Source organism: Scyliorhinus canicula, chromosome 3, assembly GCF_902713615.1.
Source record: "Scyliorhinus canicula chromosome 3, sScyCan1.1, whole genome shotgun sequence".
In the NCBI taxonomy this organism is placed as follows: Eukaryota; Metazoa; Chordata; class Chondrichthyes; order Carcharhiniformes; family Scyliorhinidae; genus Scyliorhinus; species Scyliorhinus canicula.
In genome coordinates this window covers 257,672,979-257,698,045 of record NC_052148.1, presented here as the reverse complement: position 1 = coordinate 257,698,045, position 25,067 = coordinate 257,672,979, and the positions used below count along the sequence as shown (strand labels likewise).

Genomic DNA, 25,067 nt, shown 5'->3' with positions numbered 1-25,067 from the left:
AGAAGGGTGGGCAGGTAGTGCATTGTGGCGGTAGGGTGGCCCTCGGATGGATCTTGGGGACAACACCCCTACGTGGTTATATCCTTGGCCTTCTGTCAGGTCCACCATCATGGCCACGCTGGTAAATGCCAGAAGTGATCCGCGCTCATGAGATTCCTGTCCCAGGGTGCCAGAGAATCATGGAGGGCTGGAAACTCTGGTGCCGGGCTCTAAATGTATGCAAATGGGTCATTAAGACCAATCTGCACGCATTACATCCTCCCACTGGTGTGCGGTCATGAACCTTGATCCCGGCGCCAACAGGGAGTCGAAACATTGCATTCGGATTGGCGCTGATCCCGATTTCCTCATGATGCCTGATTCTCCGTCACTTCGGGAAAAGCACTTCTGGTGTCACAAGATGGAGAATCCCACCCATAGTGTCTTAGGAAAGAAATAGGCCAGAAAGTGAACATTTTAGCTCAAGGCCCAGATTTATAAAAACTAAAGTGATTTTCCAGAAGGTCTACTGCGTCTAGGTACTGTACTGAGTGAATGACTCCACCAGGAAGACCATCACCACCTGTAGACCAGAGGATTTTATCACATAGCATGCTGTGAAGAAAGCATGCTGCAATCCACCATTTGAAGAAATGACTCTTATCTTTTGATCTTGACTCTTATTATTTTCACCCCCTCTGTGTTTTCCTGTCTTGTGTGTGTGGGTAGAGGGTGGGCAATTAAGGGAGGGGAGGGGGTTAGTTTGCCATTATTCAGTTGCATTCACTACATATTGCACCATTAATCTGATTAGAATTAAACAGTAATTGTGCTTCAACTTCCAAACCTGGTGACTTTAGTTATTGGGCAGCCAAGCATCAAAGATTAGGGGAATCTTTATCAAAAGTATTGGTTAATTCACTTGTGTTATGGCTCCAGGACACATGGGGCAGGAATTGACCACACACTTGATCAGGGTGGCGTAACACCACATTAATCTGGATTGTGCAAATACTAACCTGGGCCGTGCCCACATTAATCTGGATTGTGACTACATTAACCTGGTTTCTACCTACATTAACCTGGGCTGTGTCCATGTTAATCTGTATCACTCTACATTAACCTGGACTGTGCCCACATTGCCATGGACCGTTGTCACATTAACCTCTATTGTACCTACATTAACCTGGACTGTGCCCACATTAATCTGGACTTTGCCCACATTGCCATGGACCGTTGCCACATTGACCTCTATTGTACCTACATTAACCTGGACTGTGCCCACATTGCCATGGACCATTGCCACATTAACCTCTATTGTACCTACATTAACCTGGACTGTGCCCACATTAACCTGGACTGTGCCCACATTGCCATGGACCGTTGTCACATTAACCTCTATTGTACCTACATTAACCTGGACTGTGCCCACATTAATCTGGACTTTGCCCACATTGCCATGGACCGTTGCCACATTAACCTCTATTGTACCTACATTAACCTGGACTGTGCCCACATTAACCTGAACTATTCCCACATTAACCAGGGCTGTGCCCACATTAACCTGGATTGTACCCATATTAACCTGGATTGTACCGACATTAACCTGGACTGTGTCCACATTAACCTGGGCTGTGCGCACATTAACTTTTATTGTACCTACATTAACCTGAACTGTGCCCAAATTAACCTGGACTGTTCCCACATTAACCTGGATTGTACCTACATTAATCTGGACAGTGTCCCTACAGTATCCTGGATTGTACCTACTTTAGCATGGACTGTGCCCAAATTAACCTGGACTCTGCCCAAATTAATATGGATTGTTCCCACGTTAAGCAGGGCTGTGCCCACATTAACCTCTATTGTACCTACATTAACCTGGACTGTGCCCCCATTAACCAGGGCGGTGCCCACATTAACCTCTATCGTACCTCCATTAACCTGGACTGTGTCCAGACAGTAACCTGGACTGAATTGGATTGGACATCCCACTGAGAAGTTGTCCCCGTCAATGTAGACTGTGCCCTCATTTAACCTGGACTGCACCGCGCACCGTCACCACACCCCCCCCCCCCCCCCCACCCCCCATGAACCTGAACCATGCCTTCCTCCAACATCCACCTGAACAGTGCTCTCTCCAATAGTTTATTCCATTTTCTTTCGGAACTGGTAGGTCCCCCTCCCCCACTTTTTATTTATGATTTATTTAAAATTCAAACCTAACCTATGAGCCACCCCTCCCCCACCTTGTACCTCAGTCACTGACACCTTCTCTGTTTCTGTAATTATTTTAATGCACTTTCCATGAGCTCACTGAACACTGATATCACCCTCTGTCTTTGCCCCTGTGTGGTTTCCGTCCCTCCCTCGCCTCTCTTTGATGCAGAATCTGGAAATTGGGATTCCTCTGCTGCCGGCAAGTTTTCCTGCTGCCTGACATTGTGCCCACCGCCTGGCACAGTGTGCTTTTAACAGGGAGTGGGGGGGGGGGAGAAACACACACACCTCAACTGGATACACAGCGTGTCGCCAGGCCCATTGGCTACAGCGGGCTGTCAATCAGCTCAGCCTGGCCACTCAGGAACGAGACTGGGGGAAACCCGCCCCGCTCGCAGGTAAAGGTGTAACAAGAGGAGGGGTTGGGCGGGGCCGGTGTCTGAGTGGTCAGCCAATGGGGGGGGGAATGGGGCGTGGCTATGCTAATGAGGCGGCTAGCTGGAATGTGGGGAATGTTGCTGTTGGAGGGGTCGGGGCTGCTGGAGAGCTGCTTCCCCATCGGAAGGCGCAGTGATTGAGGGAGTAGCCACGCCGCATGCCCGGGCTCCGGCTGGATTGGAGGTTTGCACTGGCAGCCGGTATGTGTGTAGGGTAGATCCCGGCCACGTTTGCCTTTTAAAATAATTTCTCGCAGGCGTCGCCCTCCCATCAAACAGACTTTTGGAGTCTCTTGTTGAGAGTTTTGGCCACAGGGGAGAGTAGATTTGCAGCAGCACAGGCGGTGGGGGTGAGGTTTTCCCCCTTCCCTGTGTACCGGGGGGTGAGGTTTGCCTCCTTCCCTGTGCACCCGGGGTGGGGGGATGAGGTTTGCTCCATTCCCTGTGCACCCGGGGTGGGGGGATGAGGTTTGCCCCCTTCCCTGTGTACCCGGGGGGTGGGGGTGGGGGGGGAGGGTGAGGTTTGCTCCATTCCCTGTGCACCCGGGGTGGTGGGTGGGGGTCAGTTTTGCTCCCTTCCCTGTGCACCCCGGACTGCACCGTCTGTCCTCATCGCCTGATCATACCCAGGGACTGCACCGATATTGCACAGTGTCATGTGCTGGTTGAAATCGACCAGGGGGTTGGCGATTAATCGAACTTCCTGATCTTCTGGAGTGCAGGAAGTTTGGGAGAGAAGGGGGGAGTTTGCACAAGGTGTGGTGTGCTGAGTTTGTTCTCAGTCCCGTTGTGAGTCCGATTTTGTGTTTGATTTTACACTGGGATGGATTTGGCGAAATCCACCCCCCCCCCCCCCCCCCCCTTCCCTTGCAACGTGAAAGCTCTTTCCTTGCCCGACTGAATCGTGGACTGTCTGCCCTTGAGCGTTCACACATTCCCAACTACAAGTTGTAAAACCATCGCACCTCCAGAGAGGTGGCACTTGGGGTGTCTCCTGTGACAAGTTAAACCCCTCCTGGCCATTCGGTGGCATTGCTCGTTCGCTTGCAGATGGCAAGAGGGGTGGGTGGGTTTATAAATAACTTTAAATCTGTGTGTGAGATAAACAGGAGTGTGACATGCGAGACTACAATCACCTAATTGATGTATCGTTTTAGTGCGCTGGCTTTATAGTCCCCGAACAATGCTTAAAATGAACTGAAAGTGCACTAATGTAAACCGTGTTGGGAATGCTCAACAGGTTTGACAACATTTGGGAAATGCTGATCTTCTGTTATTAGAGGTAGCCATGATGTGGAGATGCTGGTGTTGGACTGGGGTGGGCACAGTAAGAAGTCTTACAACACCAGGTTAAAGTCCAACAGGTTTGTTTCAAATCACTAGCTTTCGGAGCACTGCTCCTTCCTCAGGTGAATCATGCTCCTTCCTCAGGTAGAGGAGTTAAGGTGAGAATAGGTTTGTTTGAGGTTTCAGATGATTTTGCCTGGTTGATCTGCCCGTCCACAACTCAACAATGCTACAGAGAGTTCATTACAGTTCAGCCAGAGGAAGAATTTCAATTTTTAAACTCAATAAATTGCTAAATAAAATTTGCAGTTTAAATCGAAGTTTTGGCAGAAACTACAGAGGCCTGATGGTGCTGTGTGTTTCCAATTACAATTGTTCGGCTTAGTCACATTTTCATGAAAATGTTCTCTTTAAATGGGAGTGAAAGCAGAATGTAGCATGTGACTTTCTTCACCCTGGCCCCTTGCAGCCATGACTCACACTGTTCATGAAGAACACTCCATTGGCAGTGATGACCCCCTGAAGAATGTTGTTCCATTATATGATTGCACATTAAGAGGGCTCATGCCAAGTTAACAGAGTTCCAATTGAATTTAGCATTGTGAAAACATAGGAATGAGTTACACACTTGTGGTGTAACTCAATACGTGAAAACCTTTGTTCTTGCAGTTTAGGATACATCAAAGTATTTAGCTTTGCTCTGAATCTCTTGAGTTTTTAACAACCTTAAGATCATCTATTTGTTTCATGTGTTTTTCATCTTATACTTTTGGTATCATCAAGCTTGATGTTACTGGAGAGTCCTGCAACTTAATGCATTCTATTCTGATGAATCATTGGATATTTTGGGTGGTTGTCTGGCAAGAATTTGTGTAGGGCATTTATGTAATTGTAAATGATAGTGTTTTTGACAGTCCCACATAAGAGATGTAAAATTGAAATGGATGGGATTAGGGCTAGTGTATTGCGATGAATAGAAAACTGGTTGACAGACAGGAAACAAAGAGTAGGAATTACCAGTCTTTTTCAAATTGGCAGCAGTGATTAGTTGGGTACTGCAAGGACCGGTTCTGGGACCCCGCCTATTCACAACGTGATTTAGATGAGGGAACTAAATGTAATATAGCCAGATTTGCCGATAACACAAAGTTGGGTGGGAGGGTAAGCTGTGAGGAGGATGCAGAGATCCTTCAATGTGATTTTGACAAGTGAGTGGCAAATGAATGGCAGACACAGTATAATTTGGATAAATGCAATGCCGGTCATCCACTTTGGTAGCAAGGAGACAGACTATCATCTGAATGGCCACAAATTAGGAGAGGGGAATGTGCAATGAGGCCTGGGTATCCTCGTACACCAGACACTGAAGGTAAGCATGCATGTGCAGTAGGCGGTAAAGAAGGCAAATAATATGTTGGCCCTCATAGTGAGAGGATTCGAGTACAGGAGCAGGGATGTCTTGCTGCATTTTGTAAAGTGCCTTGGTGAGGCCGTACCTGGAATATTGTGTGTAGTTTTGGTCCCCTTATCCGAGGAAGGATGTTCTTGATACAGTGGGTGTGCAGCAAAGGTTTACCAGACAGATTCCTGGAATGGCAGGATTGATGTATGAGGAGACATTGAGTCGGTTAGGATTATATTCGCAGGAGTTCAGAAGAATCAGGGGGGTGGGGGGGTGAAAATTTCTTAGAAATCTATCAAATTTGAACAAGACTAAACAAGGTAGATGCAAGAAGGATTGTCCTGATGGTGAGTGTGTCCAGGACCAAGGGTTACAGTCTGAGGATAGGGGTAGACCGTTTCGGACAGAGATGAGCAAAAATGAGGTCATCCAGTGAGTCGTGCGGCTGTGGAATTTGTTACCACAGGAAGTAGTTTCAGCAAAAACATTGTATGTTTTCAAGAAGCAGTTCAACTACAGTACTTGGGGCGCAGGAGATCCAAGGACATGAGGGGAAGGTGGGATTAGGTTATTGAGTTGGATGATGAGCCATGTTCATAATAAATGTAGGAGCATGCTCGAAGGAGCGAATGGCCTCCTGCTCCCATTTTCTATGTAACATAAAAATAGGAGCCAGCCATCCATCGCCTAATCTCTCAGCCAAAAGATAGCTTCTCCGACAGTGCAACACTCCTTCTCTACCGTACTGAATGTCTGAATGCAATTACTGCAGCAGAGCCGTGACTGACCCCATGTCTGCTGAAGCTCTTTTACGCACCTTTATTAGGAGGTGTCTATGAGCTAATGGGGTACTGCCCTATAATTCTTCCCCACCTACGTGACAGTTGTGCAAGTTGCTAGATATTAAGCCTTGCTCCTCGAATCCCATCAACACTCTGCAGTTTTACTGCACTTGGATTTTTAATAACAGATTGTGCAATGTTTGCACACATGAGTTTAGAATATTACTTTGACTCGTTCCCACCTCCTACTCCCCACCCACAGTGTTTTTACTTGATGCAAGCTCACTGGGTTAGCATCTCTCGTCTCTGAGTCAGAAGGCTGTGCATTAAATCTCACTCCAGAGACTTGAGCAGAAAAATCAATGCTAACACTCGTGCAGTTAAGAGGGAGTGCTGCACTCTGAAGTAGCATTGCTCCAGATGAGATATGTAAGCTGAGACCCCATCTGCCCCCTCAGGTGGACATTCCTTCTGAGGAGAGCGAGTTATCCCCAGTGCTCCGGCAATTAACATCAGAAACAAATGATTATCTGGTCATTATTGCATTGCTGTATGCAAATTGGCAGCTGCATTTCCCAAATTCAAAACCGTGGCTACACAAAAGGTACTTGATGGGTTGTCCCAATGTAGTTTACAGCCAGATGTCTTGAAAGGCACTGCCTATGGTGGGTCTTTTTCCTCCAATTCAACTTGGCGCAAGAACAACAAAATTGTTAGCCTTAAAACATGCATTTTGACAGGATGGCTAGGCTGTAGCATAAGAGGGGCTGGACAGATGATCCTGGATTGTGAGTTCAAACTTCACCACGGCAACTTAAATTCAGTTGATTAAATAGAATCTCAAAGAGCAGGCGTCAGTAATTGCATTGCGGGTCTTGTGTCACAGTGGGTGGTGTGCTTGTCTCTGAGTCGGACGGTTTGAGTCCCACCCCAGACTTGAAGGCCAAGGAAGGTGCGCTCATAATGCGGCCAAACGGGATGAGAATAAACCTTCAATATCCTTCCAATGTGCCAATGGCTGGCGGTAAAAGCAGGAGAGGCTCCTGGTCAGCCACGCTTGACGTGCATCGTGCCTCTCCAGCTATAAGCCTCTGGCGACCAGATCCGGGAAAAATCTCACTGTGGGGGAAAAGATGAATATCTGCCTTGTGCGACATGAGATGCAGGAAAAGAAACAGCAATCAGTAATTGTGAGCATGAAAAATCCATCTGGTTCACAGTGTACTTTTGGGGAAGGAAATCTGCCGTCTCTACCTGGTGTGACCTGTATATGATTCTAGACCCAAAGAAATGTAGTTACACTTAACTGCCCTCTCAAATGCAAGGCTCTTGGTTGTATCCCTGATACCATGTACTCGAGGGCAATTGGAGATGGGCATAATGTTGGCCTCACCAGCAATGCCCTTGTCAATGTGAATGATTAACAAAAGAAAAATGCTTTGTTTTCACCTTTTAGCTGACCAGAAGAGAAACGCCTAATTTTAGCTTTGGATTACTCCGGCTGATTTCTCCAGCCTTCCAACGGACTGTGACCTTTGGGATTGTTCTTTTTCGCATTGGAGGAGCTGTTAAACGAACACGTTGAAAATGCTGCAGCAAATATTGGAGACCATGTGCATTGAACCAGAGCTTCTGGCCGAACTAAACGAAGAGCAAAAGCAGATCCTGTTTTTTAAAATGAGACAGGAACAGATTCGAAGGTGGAAGGAGAAGGAAGAAAAACAGGAACCGAAGGAACGAGAGCCCCCGACAAGTAAGCGCCTTTTTTTGGCTCATCACTTGAGCCCAAAGATGTTTTAGAGAAAAATTATGTAAAATGTATTGCATTTTTTAAAGGTTGTTCTCTCTGGAATGGAAGGGGTTAATGAGTGATTTAACACAGAATGGAAAATCATGAAGATGTTACTTCAGTAAAAACTGTTTCCAATGTAGATGGGTTAGTAGCGAGAGAACACAGATTTAATGTAGGAGGCAAATTTTTTTGACACAGTAAAGTCGCTTTGACCTGGAATGCACTGCCTGAAAGGATGTTGGAAGCACATTCCGTTGTAGCTTTCAAGAGGGTATTGGATCTAACCTTGAAAAGGAAATCTTTGCAGAACGATGGGCAAAAAGTGGGCAAGTTGAGCTAATTAGTTTTTTTTTCAAATATCTGTCACTGACACTGGGGGTTGAATGGCCTCTTTCTATGCTGTAAGATTCTAGAATTACTAGCCTTCCAAATCTCCTCTTGTGCTTGATCGCTCACAGCTACCAGCAGTGTTAGATTCATTTTCATTTTTAAAATTTAGAGTACCCAATTCATTTTTTCCAATTAAGGGGCAATTTAGCGTGGCCAATCCACCTAACCTGCACATCTTTGGGTTGTGGAGGCGAAAGCCACGCAAACACTGGGGGATGTGCAAACTCCACCCGGACAGTGACCCAGAGCCGGGATCGAACCTGGGACCTCGACGCCGTGAGACTGCCCCTTAGATTCATTTTCTAGTGCACTGACAAATCTGGATAAGGAAATGACTGGAATAAATTTACTGTGGGCAATATTCTGCTTCGGAGCAGAGATGTCCTCAGAAAGCACACCTCCATTTGAGGAACAGAGATTTCTGCTGGTCTTTTGCAGACTGCTGCATTGGATTTATTGCATCACAGCCTTTTCTCTGTTTCCTGGGTGATGGCATTTTGACAACTACTGGCTTCCCGTCTTGATGCACTATTTGGGGTCTTGGCTGACCGCTTGTAGCCTCAAGTGTGCATGTTTCACCCCAAGCCAACCTTCCAACCCCTCGCCATCCACATCTCTGCCCCTACCTCTGCCCATCTGCCCCCAAAATTCTCATCCTCCTTTATTATCACCAGACTGTCTATCCCAAATGCTGTTATCACCGCCATCCATAAACTTCAGCTCATCCATTTCTTTTTGCTGCATGTTATATTGAAGAAAGCCAGCAATCAAAGGATAAAATTGGAGCCTGATCTTTACTCAGCCTAACATTCATTACAAGCATATGCATCTCAGTAATTGTCTCTCTACATCTGCTTCCACCTGCCTATAATTGAACAATTGATAAATTAACATTTGTTATAAGCCCAACTCACATGTCATCCATGTCCTCACTGACCTGTATTTGCTGCCAGTCAGCCACCGCCTCCAATTTAAGATTCTCACCCTCCTATATGTGGCCTTGCGCCCCCCCCCCCCTCCCCTCCCCTCCCCATCACAATAACCCCCCCTCCCCCACAGACGTCATACCTCCAGTTATGGCTTCTTCTGTATCACCCAACTATTGGTGGCTGATCCTTCAACCATCAAGTTCATACAATGTGAAATTCCCTCCCTTAACCCCATGACCGTTCCCCCTTTTTAATATACTCCTTAAAACCCATTTCTTTAAATAAGCTTCACAACCCCTCATGTGTACTTGATGAGCTCCTGTAAATCACAATGGGTTTTTTTTCTACTTTAAAGACTTTGTATAATTTATAAGTTGTCATTTTTTTCTGTATTTAGCAAGATGGGTGGTCTGACTAATAAAAGTATCTCAGACTCCGTGCCCCACCCAAAGGTCACCTCTAACCATAGGCGTCTGAGCAATGTTCATCTGCCCTGACCCCGTAATCTTTTAACCCCACCTGCACGTGTTTGGACTGTGGGAGGAAACCAACGCACCCGGAGGAAACCCACATAGACACAGGGAGGACGTGCAAACTCCACACAGACAGACACCCAAGGCTGGAATTGAACTCGGGTCCCTGACTCTGTGAGGCAGAGGGCTAACCACTCTGCCACCGTGCGGTCCATGTGTTTTGTGACGGCCGAGAGTAGGTTTTGAGGCTGTTTCATGCCTTTTAGAGTTTTGAAACATTGATCCAGGTTGTTAAAGGGAAAAATAAGCCAGTGGTGTCTCATTTTGTTGGATTCCAGGTAAGCATTCAGGTACTTGGAAGAAGGGTCTCTGTCTGGGAGGGAATATTTGTATATTTTAATCACTGAGTCAGACAGCACTGAGTATTGAAGGCACATTTTTGAATTTCATGCATTTGCTGATTTTTAATATTAATTCTGAAACTTCCTGAAGCTAATATCCTGTTCGTATTCACCAGTTGAACAAAAATATTGTTCGGACTAAGTCAATAGAATGATGAGCAGATGCAAATCAATATTTGAATCATTCATTCTTTTGCTCATTTGGGCAGCAGGGAGGGTGGATTCACTCTGGTGATCTGGGCTGGATTTAAACTGGGCCTTTTGAGGTCAGAAAGCCAGGGTGTGTTTGTACACTGGGCCACGCAGTCCCAAATTAATTATGCTTTATTGGATCCTTGCCTTTTTTTCCCCCAGCATGTTCTCTTAAAAAGATGAACCTTTTCTAAAAGGCTCAAGCAGGAAAAAAAAACAAAGTGCAGTATTTACGTATAAACCAGTGATTATGCTGTCTTTGGGTAATGATGTGGAGATGTCTTTGGGTTAAACATAGAGGGTTGTTTTATCCTTGCTTACGTTTTCCTGCTGTCTGATTTCTCTCCTGGCTGAGTTTCTACACCGAGGCACTTTTCCCTGTTATTTTGAGCAATGACTCTGTCCTGACTCCTGCTATACTCTCTCTCCCTATATCCATTTTACCTGAGCTGCCTTTTGACTTGCATGACCTGTTTTGGTGTGGTACGTGAGATTCGCTGCAACTGATACAAGCCGGTATTTATGTTGCACGCGAGCATCCTCCCACTTCTTCCATCTAACCTTATCTGCCCACTATTCTATTCCTTTCTCCCTCGTGTGTTTATTTAGCTTTTCCTTGAATAATCTATCCTATTAACCTCAGCTGCTCCTTGTGGCTGCATGAAGTGCATTCTAATCAGCTAATGTTCCAGTGAAGCCCAGCGCAAACTGGAGGAACAGCATCTCATCTTCCGATTAGGCACGTTATAGCCTTATGGACTTAACATTTGAGTTCAACAACTTCAGACTGTGAACTCTCTCCTCCACCTTCACCCCATTTTTATTTCTATCAATTTATTTTCATTTCTTCCATTGATCTATTTTTCCCTCACAATTATTCCCTCCCCACTTGGGCAAACTGTTCCTCGTTTCCCTTTGACAATGCTCACCTTTGTTCTGTCGCATTCTAATCTCCATGTGCCACTATCAGCACCCTTCCTAGCCTTAATCATTACTTTTTCTTTTATCTTTCTGTCCATGACACCTTTGTCTATCTCTACCTACTGCTGGCCCGCTAACAAGTCCCACTGCTCTATGCCCCCGACCCCCATAACAGTATAAATTTGACCCTATTTCCAGTTCCCTCCAGCTTTGTTAAAGAACCATCCAGATTCGCAACATTAGCTTCCTTCTCTCTCCACAAATGCTGTCCGACCTGCTGAGATTGTGCAACATTTTCTGTTTTTGTTTCAGATTCCAGCATCCGCAGTAATTTGCTTTCACCTTGGTGTACCTGCTATGGGTAGACTGAATTCTTTTCTCTCTCTTATCTATTCCGTCGGAGTGCCTTTAGAGCAAATGCATTTTTTTACGCTTCACTGCTCCAATGCTGTGAGATTGCTTTTTAAAGCAGTATGTCTTGCTCTCTTTTCGTTTCACTTGCTGCTCCTGGCCGCTGATTTTGAACACCTAATACAAAAGCCAAATATTGCCAATGCTGGAAGTCCTGAAAATAAAAATATGTTCTGATAATGGGTCATCTCGATTTGAAATGTTAACTATGTTTCTCTCCCCAGATGTTGTCTAAAGCTACTCAGTATTTCCAGCATTCTTTGCTTTTCCTGTGAGTTTTGAAAACTGGGTGTGGCCAGGCAGAATATAGACACTGAGAATAAATTTCAAATCAGTGGAGTCTGCACTGTAATTGGAGGGGAGAGATTGTGGGCGGAATACTCTCTCTTTCCCCCCCCCCCCCCCCCCCCCCACGCTGGGTGGGAGAATCGCCGGGGCGCCGAGCGAGTCCCGCCACGCCACACCGGCACGCGATTCTCTTCTTCCCCCCCCCCCCAAAACCAGCGCTGCGAGATTCACGGCTGGCCGCTGGGAGAATTGCTGCTCGCCGTTTGTAACGGGCGAGCGGCCTGCCCAACACGACAGGTTCCCGCCGGAGCTGTCCACACCTGGTCGGTGCCGGCGGGAACAGCGTGGGAATGCTGGGGGGAGGGGGGTTCTTGCACCAGGTGAGGCATCAAAAGGGGCCTGGCCCACGATCGGTGCCCACCGATCGGTGGGCCGGCGTCTCTGAAGGAGGACCTCCTTTCCTCCGCCACCCCGCAAGGTCCATCCGACATCTTCTTGCGGGGCAGCCGCGGGAAGGACGGCAACCGCGCATGCGTGGGTTGGTGCTGGCCAATCCATGCATGCGCGGGTGACGTCATTTACGTGGCGCCGCTTTTACGCGGCGCCAAGGCCCGGCGCGTGCAAATGATGCGGCGCCACTCCTAGCCCCCCGGGGGCTGGGAGCGGCCTCCAACGCCGGAGTGAAACACTCTGGGTTTCGCTCCGGTGTCGGGACTTAGTCTCCCGATGGGAGAATTGCGCCCTGTGTTCCCACATTGACTGAAGAGCAAACCAGATTTTAAAATTAATCGAAGCTATTTGAATCGACAAAACAATGAGGAAATATTTATTTTGCAAATATATTGCCGCCCCTTCACTGTTGCTGGGTCAAAATCCTGGAACTCCCTCCCTAACAGCACAGTGGGTTTACCTACACCTCAAGGACTGCAGCGATTCACAAAGGCAACTCACCACCACCTTCTGAAGGGCAACTAGGGATGGGCAATAAACGCTTTAGTGAGACTCAAATAAGAATTTTGATGAGCTCTGTCATGTTGGCAGTAGGTATTGCGTTTTTGGAAAAGGGAAACGGTCCTATTATAAGTAGACTGCCTATGCATTTGTATGTACAGTAACTACAACTATAATATAAAACACTGAAGTCGACCATTCGCTAGCATGCGTGTGCCGTGGTCCATTTGGTAGCACACTCGCTTCTGAGTCACAAGGTTCTGGGTTCAAGTTGGACCCTAGGACTTGAGCACTAAAATCAAGGCTATCACTCCAGTACAATACTGCAGAAGTGCTGCACTGTTGGAGATGCCTTCTTTCAGAAGAGCTGTTAAATTGAGGCCACACCTGTTTGCTTGGGTGGTTTTAAAAGATCCTGTGGCACTAGTTCAGAGAAGAGCTGGGGAGTTATGCCATGTCAATATTTATCCCTCAATCAGCATCATTAAAATAATCCTAACTGAGACTAAATCGGTCGGGTTTATATTCACTGTAGTTTAGAGCAGCGAGAGGGGATCTCATAGAAACTTATTAAAATTCTAATAGGATTGATTAGGGTAGATTCAGAAAGAATGTTCCCGATGGTGGGGGAATCCAGAACTAGCGGTCATAGATTGAGGATAAGGGTAAACCTTTTAAGGGTAAACCGGTTAGATGTGCAGGTTAGGTGGATTGGCCATGCTAAATTGCCTCTAGCGTCCAAAAAGGTTGGGTGGGGTTACGGGGATGGAGTACAGGTGTCGGCTTAGGCAGAGTGCTCTTTCCAAGGGCTGGTGCAGACTCGATGGGCCAAATGGCCTCCTTCTGCACTGTAAATTCTATGATTCTATGACTGAGGTGAGGAGAAATTTCTTCACCCAGAGATGGTGAATCTGGAATTCACTAACACAAAATGTAGTTGAGGCCAAAACGCTGTGGATTTTCAAGAAAGAGTTAGATATGGCTCTTGGGAGTAAAGGGGGTGCAGGCTGGAACAGGGAGTGAACTTGATGATCAGCCATGACCATAATGAATAGCGGAGAAGGCTCGAAGGGCCAAATGGCCTCCTACTACTTATATTTTCTATGTAAAGCAGATTATCTGGTTATCGTCACACTGCTGTTTATGGGAGCATGCCGTGCACAAATTAGCTCTCGCGTTTCCTACATTATAACGGTGACTACATGTCAAAAGCATTTAATTGGCAGCAAATTTAAATACCGGTCCACCTGTCTGAAAGTTACCCAATTAGTCCCACTCCTTTACTCTTTTCCCCATTGTTCTGCATTCAACTACTGGACGATAAATATTGAAATGCTGGTTTATGTGGCCAGAAGCTTCCAAATCTGCCCTGTGCTAGTTTTTTCTAAGTGCAGCATGGGGAAGGGATTGGGGGGAGTTAGTTCAATGACTAGATTTGATTCCAGTTGGTGTTTCAGGCAAAGCTTTGAACATGTAGTAAGTAATCCCATAGTTAGCCCTTTTTTCGAGTCGCCTGGTGAAGTAAAAAGGGTGAAGTTTGAGTGATTGGAAACTTTGTGTGCTTTATATATTTAAACAAAAATGAGTTTCCTTGGAAAATCAAGCTGCAGAAAAAGCAAAGGCTCGAGGGGTAGAGTTGTTGTTGCTTTGTCAAGACGAACGTCTCGCCCTCTCCTGATTTGAAGGAAGCTGTAAAGGGAAAATTTATCTTCTCTGCCAAAGCTATCATTTTTGTGTGTGTGGTTTACACGGTGCTGCTTATCCCAGTGTGTAATTTAATCAGGAACTGAAGTTAAATAGAGACTTGTGGTGCAGTGCTATGCAATTTTCCATTTGGACTGAAATTGCCCAGACCAGTGTGAAAATATCAGACGGGGAAGAAGTGAAGCTTTCATTTGCCAGAGATAAACATGTCAGCCCAGCAAACTGATGTGTCAACCCTAGGTTTAAGCCATCAGTGCTGAGTTAACCAATCTCGGGGGTGGGGGGGCCTCAAACTTTGATGGAAGAACAGAGGGCTGAAGTAAAGAAGGTGCTTGGATTTCTGTGGGGGCATTCGTTATTCACTTTACAGCCAATTAAGCACTTCCGGGGTGTAGGCACTACAGTAAACACAGCAACCAAATTATACACAAGAAGTTGCCACAAACAACAGTGCAATGATGTCCTGAAAATCAATTATAAGTGACGAAAGAGAAAATGCTGGCAAATCTCAGCAGGTCTGGCAGCATCTGTAGGGAGAGAAAAGAGCCAACGTTTCGAGTCCAATGACTCTTCGTCAAAGCTTTGACAAAGGGTCATCTGGACTCAACACTAGCTCTTTTCTCTCCCTACAGATGCTGCCAGACCTGCTGAGATTTTCCAGCATTTACTCTTTTGTTTCAGATTCCAGCATCCGTAGTAATTTGCTTTTATCCAATTTTAAGTGATGTCAGTTGAGGGATTAATGTTGTCTGGTTAAAAAAAATCTGGAGTTCTCTCCAACTAAAGGCTAGGGATTCGGCATTAATTAGAGCTTATGAGACTAAGATTGATAGATTTTTTTTTTGTTTGATAAGGATTTCAAGAAATGTGGAGTTAGGGTGGCTGAATGGATTTGTGTCATCGGTCAAGGCCTAATTGAGGGTGAAGCAGGTGTCAGAGGCAGAATGGCCAACTCTTATTCCCATTTTCCCAGATCAATGGGACTGGGCTCAGTATTGTGCTTCCCCCATTGGTTGAGGTCCAGGTCTTGGTTACGCCCACCACCAGCAGAGTCTGCGCATTCTCCCCGTGCCTCCGTGGGTTTCCTCCGGGTGCTTTGGTTTCCTCCCACAAGACCTAAAGACGTGCTTATTAGGTGAATTGGACATTCTGAATTCTCCCTTGTGTACCCAAACAGATGCTAGAGCGTGGCAACTAGGGGCTTTTCACAGTAACTTCATTGCAGTGTTAATGTAAGCCTACTTGCGACATTAAAGGTTATTATTGCTGATAAAGATTATTATTATTGGAGGGTCAATTATGAGGGGGCATAATTTTAAGGTGAAAGGCAGGGTTTCGAGGGGATTTGAGGAACAATTATTTTGCGCAGAGGATGGTGGGAGTCTGGAATGTGCTGCCTGGTAGGGTAGTTGAGGCAGGGAACCTCACCATCTTTACAAAGTTCTCGGATGAGCACTTGAAATGTCCTAACATTCACGGCAATGGGCCAAGTGCTGGGAAGTGGGATTTGTGTAGATTAGAATAGTAATTTTTGTCAGTGCAGACTTGATGGGCTGAAGGTCCTCTTCTGTGCTGTATAATTCTAAACAGAACTGATCCATTTAAGGGAAAATGAGGGCGAGGGAAATTGCTGATCAGCTGAGATCAAGTTGGGTGGAGAAAGGCTTGTGTGGAGCATAGACCAGTTGGGTCAAAATGCCAGTTTCTGTCTTGTAAAGTTCCTCTGCAGATCCGTAAACCTCCTCAAAATAGTGCCGCAACCATCAGGAAGATGGCATCTCTGACATTATATCACTCCGTCAATGCTTCACTGGACGATCAGCCTTGATTTTAAACTTGAGCCTTTGGAGTGGGACTTGAACTCTGAGCTTCCTGACTCCTAGGCAAGCGAGCCATCTACAGAGCCATGGCTAACACAAAATGGAGGCTCAGTTCCTGTTAATCACTCATCAACCCTCACATGGGGATGACATGTGGTGAAGATGCGGTGACGTCCTTTGCGGTTGGGAGGGGGCTAGCTGGTGTAGGAAAGGCCAGCCAGTTCAGCTCTGTGCTGTAGGTGTGTTGGATTCTCTGGGACCACACGCCTGTACAGTTTGCGACTGCCAGGAGAGGCAGGGAGGATAGAACTGCAGGAAGAAACCTTTAATTAAACTTTCAAATGGGTATTGTGAGCCCATCAGTATAGATGATTCTTTCACCAAGATCTGTTTATGATGGGATGATTTTACAAAATCTATAATGTGAATTCACCGAGGATCAGATCGGGTTTCCCTCAACAAATAGCGGTGACACTATGATGGAGAATGATAGACTTATTGTGCACTTGTGGCAAACAGTACTGTCCCTTTAATGGAAAGTTTTGAGACGGCCTTTAAACCATTCAAAGTAACAAATGCCCGGAAGCAGTTGCTTTTCAATGGATGGTTTCTGAATGGGGAATCTTTGTTTGGGGCATCAAGGACTGCACGTCATATATTTTCCACATCCATCCCCACTGTCAAAGGCAGCCGAGAGCACCCCCAGGCCCTTTCCTTGCCACACCTCCCACCTGAAAGGGAAAATGAAAACGGGACTGTGATTGCGGAGAAACCGGGGCGGGGGGGTTCGAGGCAAGTGGGGAAAGCATGACTTGCAATGTTCAGTGGCTCCGTTCCCAATTCCACCCCTTCCTAAACCCCATGTTATCTCTTGCTACTTTAAACTGTCGGTACACTTTGTGACTCGCCCGACGCATTGGCACATGCTGTACACGGGCATGCTCGCTGCGTTCTGCATTGGTACACTCCTCTCAGCTGTGGTATTTGAGAGGCAGCAGAATGAAAAGCCTCGCCGCACAATTGCTCAAAGAGTTCTCTGCTTTCCTTTAGCAAATATTTAAAATGGCCTTCAAGCTTTTTTTTTTGTTCATCTACAGAGAATGGGAAGTCCGTGAGCTGGTTGCTGGCAGCAGATAGTGATGTGTGGGTCTGGGTAATGGGCGAGGGCCCTGGAGACAAACCCTACGACCAAGTTTGTGATGAAATAATTGCAGAGAGAGCAAGACAACAGGCTCAAAAAGAGGCAGGAGAACTGAGGTACGAAATACCCCCTTGTCCCTTTTGAGCATTTGTGTAGCAACGACATTCTTATTTCCAGCCTTTTGTGACTAGATATAAACATCAAACCTACAGTACCAGAAAGCCCTTTTGAACTGTCCTCAAAAGGCAAAATATTGTGGAGTATCAGCTGGTCCTTGTAGGTCAAAAATCTTCCCATCTTCCAAAGCGCAGTACGTGGCACAGTGGTTAACAGTGCAGCCTACGGCGCTGAGGACACGGGTTTGAATCCAGGCCCTGGGTCACTGTCCATATGGAACAAAGAACAAAAAAGTACAGCACAGGAACAGGCCCTTTGGCTCTCCAAGCCCATGCCGACCATGCTGCCCGTCTAAACTAAAATCTTCTACGTTTCCGGGGTCCGTATCCCTCTATTCCCATCCTATTCACGTATTTGTCAAGATGCCCCTTAAACGTCACTATTGTCCCTGCATCCACCACCTCCTGCAGCAACGAGTTCTACGCACCCACTACTCTGTGTTTAAAAAAAAAAAACTTGCCTCTTACATCTACTCTAAACCTTGCCCCTCGCACCTTAAACCTATGCCCCCTAGTAATTGCCCCCTCTACCCTTGGAAAAAGTCTCTGACTATCCATTCTGTCTATGCCCCTCATAATTTTGTAGACCGCTATCAGGTCGCCCCCTCAACCTCCTTCGTTCCTGGTGAGAACAAACCGAGTTTATTCAACCTCTCGTCATAGCTAACGCCCTCCATACCAGGCAACATCCTGGTAAATCTCTTCGGCACCCTCTCTAAAACCTCCACATCCTTCTGGTAGTGTGGCGACCAGAATTGAACACTATACTCCAAGTGTAGCCTAACTAAGGTTCTATACAGCTGCAACATGACTTGCCCATTTTTATACTCAATGCCCTGACCAATGAAGGCAAGCATACCGTATGCCTTCATGACTACCTTCTCCACCTGTGTTGCCCCTTTCAGTGACCTGTGGACCTGTACGCCAAGATCTCTCTGCCTGTCAATACTCTTGAGGGTTCTACCATTCACTGTATATTCCCTACCTGTATTAGACCTTCCAAAATGTATTAACTCACATTTGTCCGGATTAAGCCCCATCTGCCATCTCGCCGCCCAAGTCTCCAAACGTTTGCACATTCTCCCCGTGTCTGCGTGCATTTCACCCCCACAACCCAAAGATGTGCTGGTTAGGTGGCTTGGCCATGCTAAATTGCCCCTTAATTGGAACAAAGAATTGGGATTTAAAAAAATATATATACTGTAGAGAGTATCGACTGGTCTTTGTATGTCAAAAATCTTCCCATGCTCATGGAGATTTTGACATAAGATGAAAACTAAGCTGTTACATTTTGAGCCTCAGACTTTGAAAAGGCAATGAAAATTCAGTGTTAATCTGGGTGAAAGATATTGTGAATTCAGTATGTTAACACTTGGTTCATACATGTATTTCAAGGCGGGGGGGAGGGAGGGGGGGCTGGGGGGAGAGCTTTTGGATCTAAAAGCGACTAATTCAATACGTATGTTGAAATGGAATACTGACAGTGGCCCAGTAACACAGCAGTCTGATACATTGATACACTAGGTGAGTCACTGTTGCTAGAACTAGCCGACTGTGTTATTGAGCATTAGCTGTGGAGCTTTAAGGGAATGGTTTCAAATATAAGGCTGAGGTCATTCTGGGCTCCTGTCGAGGGGCAGTACGGTGGTGCAGTGGGTTAGCCCTGCAACCTCATGGTGCCAAGGTCCCAGGTTCGATCCCAGCTCTGGGTCACTGTGTGGAGTTTGCACATTCTCCCCGTATTTGTGTGGGTTTTGCCCCCACAAGCCAAAAGATGTGCAGGGTAGGTGGATTGGCCAGGCTAAATTGCGCCTTAATTGGAAAAAATTAATTGGGTCCACTAAATTTATTTAAAAAATAATTCCGGGCTCCTATCTCAAATATTCCTGTTGTCTGGCTACATCCCTGCTATCTAAGCTAGGTAATAGGTGCGTAGCTTGGAAAATCCTGAAGAGGTGAGTGTGGGGGAAGAAAAATAATTTGTTGTAAGAGGTGATTTGCATTCTAGTCCTGACTTTTACTGTTGTAGAAATGAAACCATGAAAAATCTCAAATTCTGAATCCTTTTCAAGTTTATTCCTGGATGCAAGTCAATAATTCTAATTCTCCAACATCTGCCCTGTTACGGCTGAGATCTTGGCATATCAAAGCGACTTGGCTTTTCAAAAAAAAGATATCTTGTATGAATCCATTTCCCCAGAATAAGCACTCACTCTCTTGCAATTTCACAGATGCAGATGGAAAAATGGCGTTTTGAAAGATGTTGAGCAGGATTCTCTGGTGCGTGATAGTGCACCCGCACCCCTGGTTTCACCGGCAGTGTGAGGTGGCCACAATGGGAAATCCCATTGGCAGGTGGCTGGAACGGAGAATCCCACTGCCTGCCAGGGCACGCCATCCAGGAAAACGTGGCTGGCGGACTGGCGAATCCTCCCCGTTGTATTATTGTCCTGTTGAGGTCACTTGTAGATCCGAAGACATTCACTTGTAGAGCCTCAGTACCTGTATGAATTGAGCCCAATTCTGCATTTGTTACAATTGAGAGTGCAATTGCTGCCCCCACTCTGCTGTTGATGGTTTGGTTAGTATTTCAAGCTGTTGGCCAAATTACACTGTAGTTCTTCCTTGATAATCTGGAGTGAGTCTTTGGTCTACTGGCACCATTCCTGCGTCTTAGTCAGAAGGTGGACAGTTCAAACCCCACTCCAAACAGTCTTAATAGTTGGAGACCAGGCAGCTTTGAGTTCTTAGTTATCCAATTGGGCGCTCATGCCACGAGTGTGGTGACTGTCCCCTTGTCCCCATTTGGTCTGGGCTGTAATAACCCATAAAACACTCCCTCCCTGTATTAGTACAAAGATTACTATGGAAGGAGCAGTCACGTCCTGGCCTGTCAGGCTGTTAGTCAACCTGAAAATTGTTCCAGTATTTCTCTCTCTTCTCCAAGGGAAGGGTGTGAAGATATGGAAGCTTGAAGCACTTCAATTTATGCTTTTGACTGGTACCAGCATTTGATGGTGAAGTAATTAAATTTGTTAACACATGTGGCGACGAGGTTACCAATTCATGCATTTTGAGCTGATGCCAAGAGCAACACTGTCGGGAGTCTTAAACTCGTGGCAGGGTCACCCATGATGGTGAGGTCAGAGGGGAGGAACTGGAGAAAGTGTAATCCAAAACCAGTCCTCAATGGCGGAACAGGTGGAAGGTACTCGTATGGTATCAAAGCAGCAATGGCAGATGAAGGCTGCAGCAGTAGGGAGATCCCCAGACTTCGAGATTCCCTTGCCACTGGAACTGGACCTACCCTCTGTCAAGGACTGTGTGTCTGAAATTGTGCAACCCACATTTGAAGATGTCCTGCACAGGCGTCTACCTAGAGAAAATCAGCAGGCTCCCCTCACGACACCCTACCAAACGTAGAACATTTCTTCTAGCTAGGGAGCCACCTTTCATCGATGCAGAGATCCAACATTGTATCCAATCCACAAGTGACTCCTTCGGATGCCTCAGAACAGAGTCTTTGACCGTGACATCCATGCTGGTAGCCAAGATCCTTGTGTACAAGGCAGTCACCCTTCCAACACTTCTACATGGCTCAAAAACCTGGACGACATACAGACGTCACCTCTAAGCTCTGGAGAGGCACCCTCAATGTTGTCTGAGACAGGCTCTCCATATCAGTTGGCAGGACATGTGTACTAACATTAGCATTCACGAAGGATCCAAGAGCATCAGCAAAGAGGCCATGATCATGTGACACCAACTCCGCTGGGTTGGCCATGCGCTTAGGATGTCAGAGACCCGACTGCCAAAGCAAATCTTCTTTCCCCAGCTCAAGGAAGGCTTCGGAATGAGAGGAGGGCAAAGGAAACATCGCAAAGACAGCCTGAAGGCTTGCCTCAAGAATGCAACATAGACATCAACACTTGGGAGAATCCTGTTCAGAAGAGACCTACTTGGAGTAACCTCCTGCTCGAAGGGACACCATTCTTCAAGGTCACCTGATGGCAAGAGGAGGCCCAGAAAAGGAGCCGGAGAAAGGAACACCAGCGATCCAGAATGCAAGGACATTTCCCACCTCCCAGAAACGCCTACCAAGAGTCCGGTTGAAGACGTTGCTTCAGGATCTGACTCATCAGCTATGCAAGAACTCTCCTGTCCCGTCACACAGTTTCTTAGGTGGACAATCACACACTCGTCAGCGTGTGATCACCGTAGGAGATGATTTTGAGCTTAGTCTTTGAAAACTGTTATCTATAGATCTCATTTTCGATTCGATCGTGATCTAGTCCACAGTATCTGCCGAATTCGGCATTTCGGGAGTGGGCTGGGGGAACTTTTTTTCGTTTGATCTCCGCTCCCTCTCCCACATTTCAGATGCTTGCTGTTTCCTGTTTTGACTTTTATTGTTCCCTGTGGGTAGTTGCTTTTAAAAATAAAAGTAATAATCTTGCATTTTATCTTTGTTTCTTCTCTTCGCCGTCCCTTTTCTGGATTTATTTATTGTCACGTGGGCCGAGGTACAGTGAAAAGTATTTTTCTGTGAGCATCTCAACAGATCATCATTAAATACATGAAAAGAAAAGAAAATACATAATAGGGTAACACAGGGTATGCAATGTAACTACATAAACACCGGCATCGGGTGAAGCATACAGGGGTGGAGTGTTAATGCGGTCAGTCCATAAGAGGGTCATTTAGGAGTCTGGTAACAGCGGGGAAGAAGCTGTTTTTGAGTCTGTTTGTGCGTGTTCTCAGACTTTTGTATCTCCTGCCCGATGGAAGAAGTTGGAAGAGTGAGTAAGACTCGTGGGAGGGGGTCTTTGATTATGTTGTCCACATTCCCAAGGCAGCGGGAGGTGCAGATGGAGTCAGTGGATGGGAGGCAGGTTCCTGTGATGGACTGGGCAGAGTTCACGACTCTCTGACGTTTCTTGCGGTCCTGGGCCGAGCAGTTGCCATACCAGGCTGTGATGCAGCCAGATAGGATTCTTTCCATGGTGCATCTGTAAAAGTTGGTAAGAGTTAATGTGGACATGCCGGATTTCCTTAGTTGCCTGAGTAAGTATATGCGCTGTTGTGCTTTCTTGGTGCTAGAATTGATGTGGGTGGACCAGGACAGATTTTTGGAGATGTGTACCTCATGGAATTTGAAACTGCTAACCATCTCCACCTCGGCCCTGTTGATGCTGACAGGGGTGTGTACAGTACTTTGCTTCCTGAAGTCAATGACCAGCTCTTTAGCTTTGCTGGCATTGAGGGAGAGATTGTTGTCACTGCACCACTACTCGATGTTCTCTATCTCCCTCCTGTATTCTGATTCGTCCTTATTCGACATCTGGCCCACTTTGGTCGTATCATCAGCAAACGTGTAGATGGAGTTTGAACCAAATTTTGCCATGCTGTCATGTGTGTACAGGGAGTATAGCAGGGGGCTAAGTACGCAGCCTCGCGGGACCTCGGTATTGAGGGCTAATTCGGTATGATGATGGTCTTCTTGATGCAGGTGGGGACCACGGAGCAGAGTAGGGATAGGTTAAGGATGTCCGCGAATACATCTGCCAACTGGTCCGCGCAGGTTCTGAGTTCACGACCAGGACTCCCATCTGGACCCGTCACCTTCCAAGGGTTCACTTTCAGGAAGGCCGATGCTGTGATGGTGGGTGTGAGCTGCTGGGGCACTCAACAGTGGATCGTTGGTTTCCTTCTTGGACCCAGCATAGAATGCATTGAGTTCATCTGGGAAGGGTGTGCTGCTGCTGGAGATACTGCTCCGCTTCGCTTTGTAGCCCGTTATGTTGTTTAGGCCTTGCCACAACCACCAAGAGCCTGTAATGCTAGTCTGTGATCTAGCTTGGTCTGATATTCTCTCTTGGCATATTGGATGGCCTTGCGGAGGTCGTACTTTGATTTCTTGTATAGGTCAGGGTAGTCTGACTTGAATACCTCAGACCTGTCCTTCAGTAGGGAGTCAATCATGCGATTGAACCATGGTTTCCAGTTGGGGAATTTATTGTACTGCTTTCTTTGGCACACAGTCGTCCACACATTTGCTGATGAAGTCTGTGACGGTGGTGGCATACTCATTTAAGTTGGTCACGGAGTTCTTAAATATGGACCAGTCCACTGTCTCATCACAGATGAGCTCTGCTGTTTCCTTGGACTAGCACCGCACAACCTTCTCAGCTGGATTCTCCCGCTTGAGTTTGTGCTTGCATGCCGGGAGAAGGAGCACAGTCTTATGGTCTGAAAAGTGCGGTCGGGGGATGGAACGGTAGGCACCCTTGATTTTTGACTAGCAGTGGTCAAGAGTGGTGTCGCCCCTGGTGAGATAGGGGATGTGTGTCCCCCACCCCACTCTCGCATCCTTTCCCCATCGCTCCCCGTCTCCCTGCTCCCTTATTTAGAGCAGGGAGGATTGGCCTTGATTTCCAAGTGGAATTTATCAGCGTCATACAGAATCAGCAGCCCGGGCGCCGGTTCAATGATGCATTGACAGCACGCCATTGAGTCTGATCTGCATAAATATATTTTATTTTCAAAGATACGAGGCCTGCGATCGGGGCCCACCGATCAGGGGGCCTGTACCTGGGGGGGCACTCCTTTCTTCCGTGCCGGCCCTTGCAGGGCTCCGCCATGGCCGGTGCGGAGAAGAGAACCCCCGGGCATGTGGCAAAACACGCCGGCGGTTCCACGCATGCGCGAGTCCTTGCCGCATGTGCGAACTCGCGCCGTCCCTTTGGAGCCGTCTGGAGTGGCGCCAACCCCTCCGGCGTCCATCTAGCCCCCGAGACAGGTGGGAATTCCTCACCTTGGTTGCCCATTGACGCTGGAGTCGTTGGCGCTGGTTTTCTCGCCGGCGTGGGGATTTAGTCCACGGAAAGGAGAATCCCGCCCACGTAGTATATTTGCAGTGGTGAGGGAGAGGAGAATCAGGAACTGTCTGGTCTCTTGCTGTTCCATTGGAAGTGAGTTGCATGGAAGTTTAAGTTGGTGGGAGAAATATGAAAGCATTTCTTGTATATGTTGGACCGGCATTCAAAGATTAAGTCCTGATAGCTGTCGAGTCATATTTATGTTCTTGTTCCTTCCTCTTACCTCATCCATTCTGTAAAACTAGTTGTTACATGTCTGGCCAACAATAGTCTGTAATGGTTCTTGAAACAACAGTAGGGTGTCAAAAGGAAATAACTAATTATCAGGCTTGCCTGGGGCAATAATTCATTATGGCTCGCAATTTATCGACGGCTAATTCCGTGGATGCCCTTTTCTAAAGAGTAAGAGGGGCCTGCAAGAAGAACCACCAACAGAACTACAGCTCCAGGCCCCAGCTTGTGCAGATGCTTCTGGGCTAGACATCGGCTGGCA

At 46.8% G+C, this 25,067-nt stretch overlaps 1 protein-coding gene across 1 annotated transcript in view; it reads left to right on the top strand.

The window, feature by feature from the left end:
• The first annotated feature begins 2,684 nt into the window (after window positions 1-2,684).
• sh2d4a (SH2 domain containing 4A) overlaps window positions 2,685-25,067 on the top strand; it is a 51,019-nt gene continuing 28,636 nt past the window's right edge. The window contains exons 1-3 of the mRNA XM_038792651.1: window positions 2,685-2,837; window positions 7,564-7,860; window positions 17,477-17,636. Coding sequence (XP_038648579.1) covers window positions 7,695-7,860; window positions 17,477-17,636 — 326 coding nt within the window. The 5' untranslated portion in view covers window positions 2,685-2,837; window positions 7,564-7,694. The remainder of the gene's footprint in view (window positions 2,838-7,563; window positions 7,861-17,476; window positions 17,637-25,067) is intronic.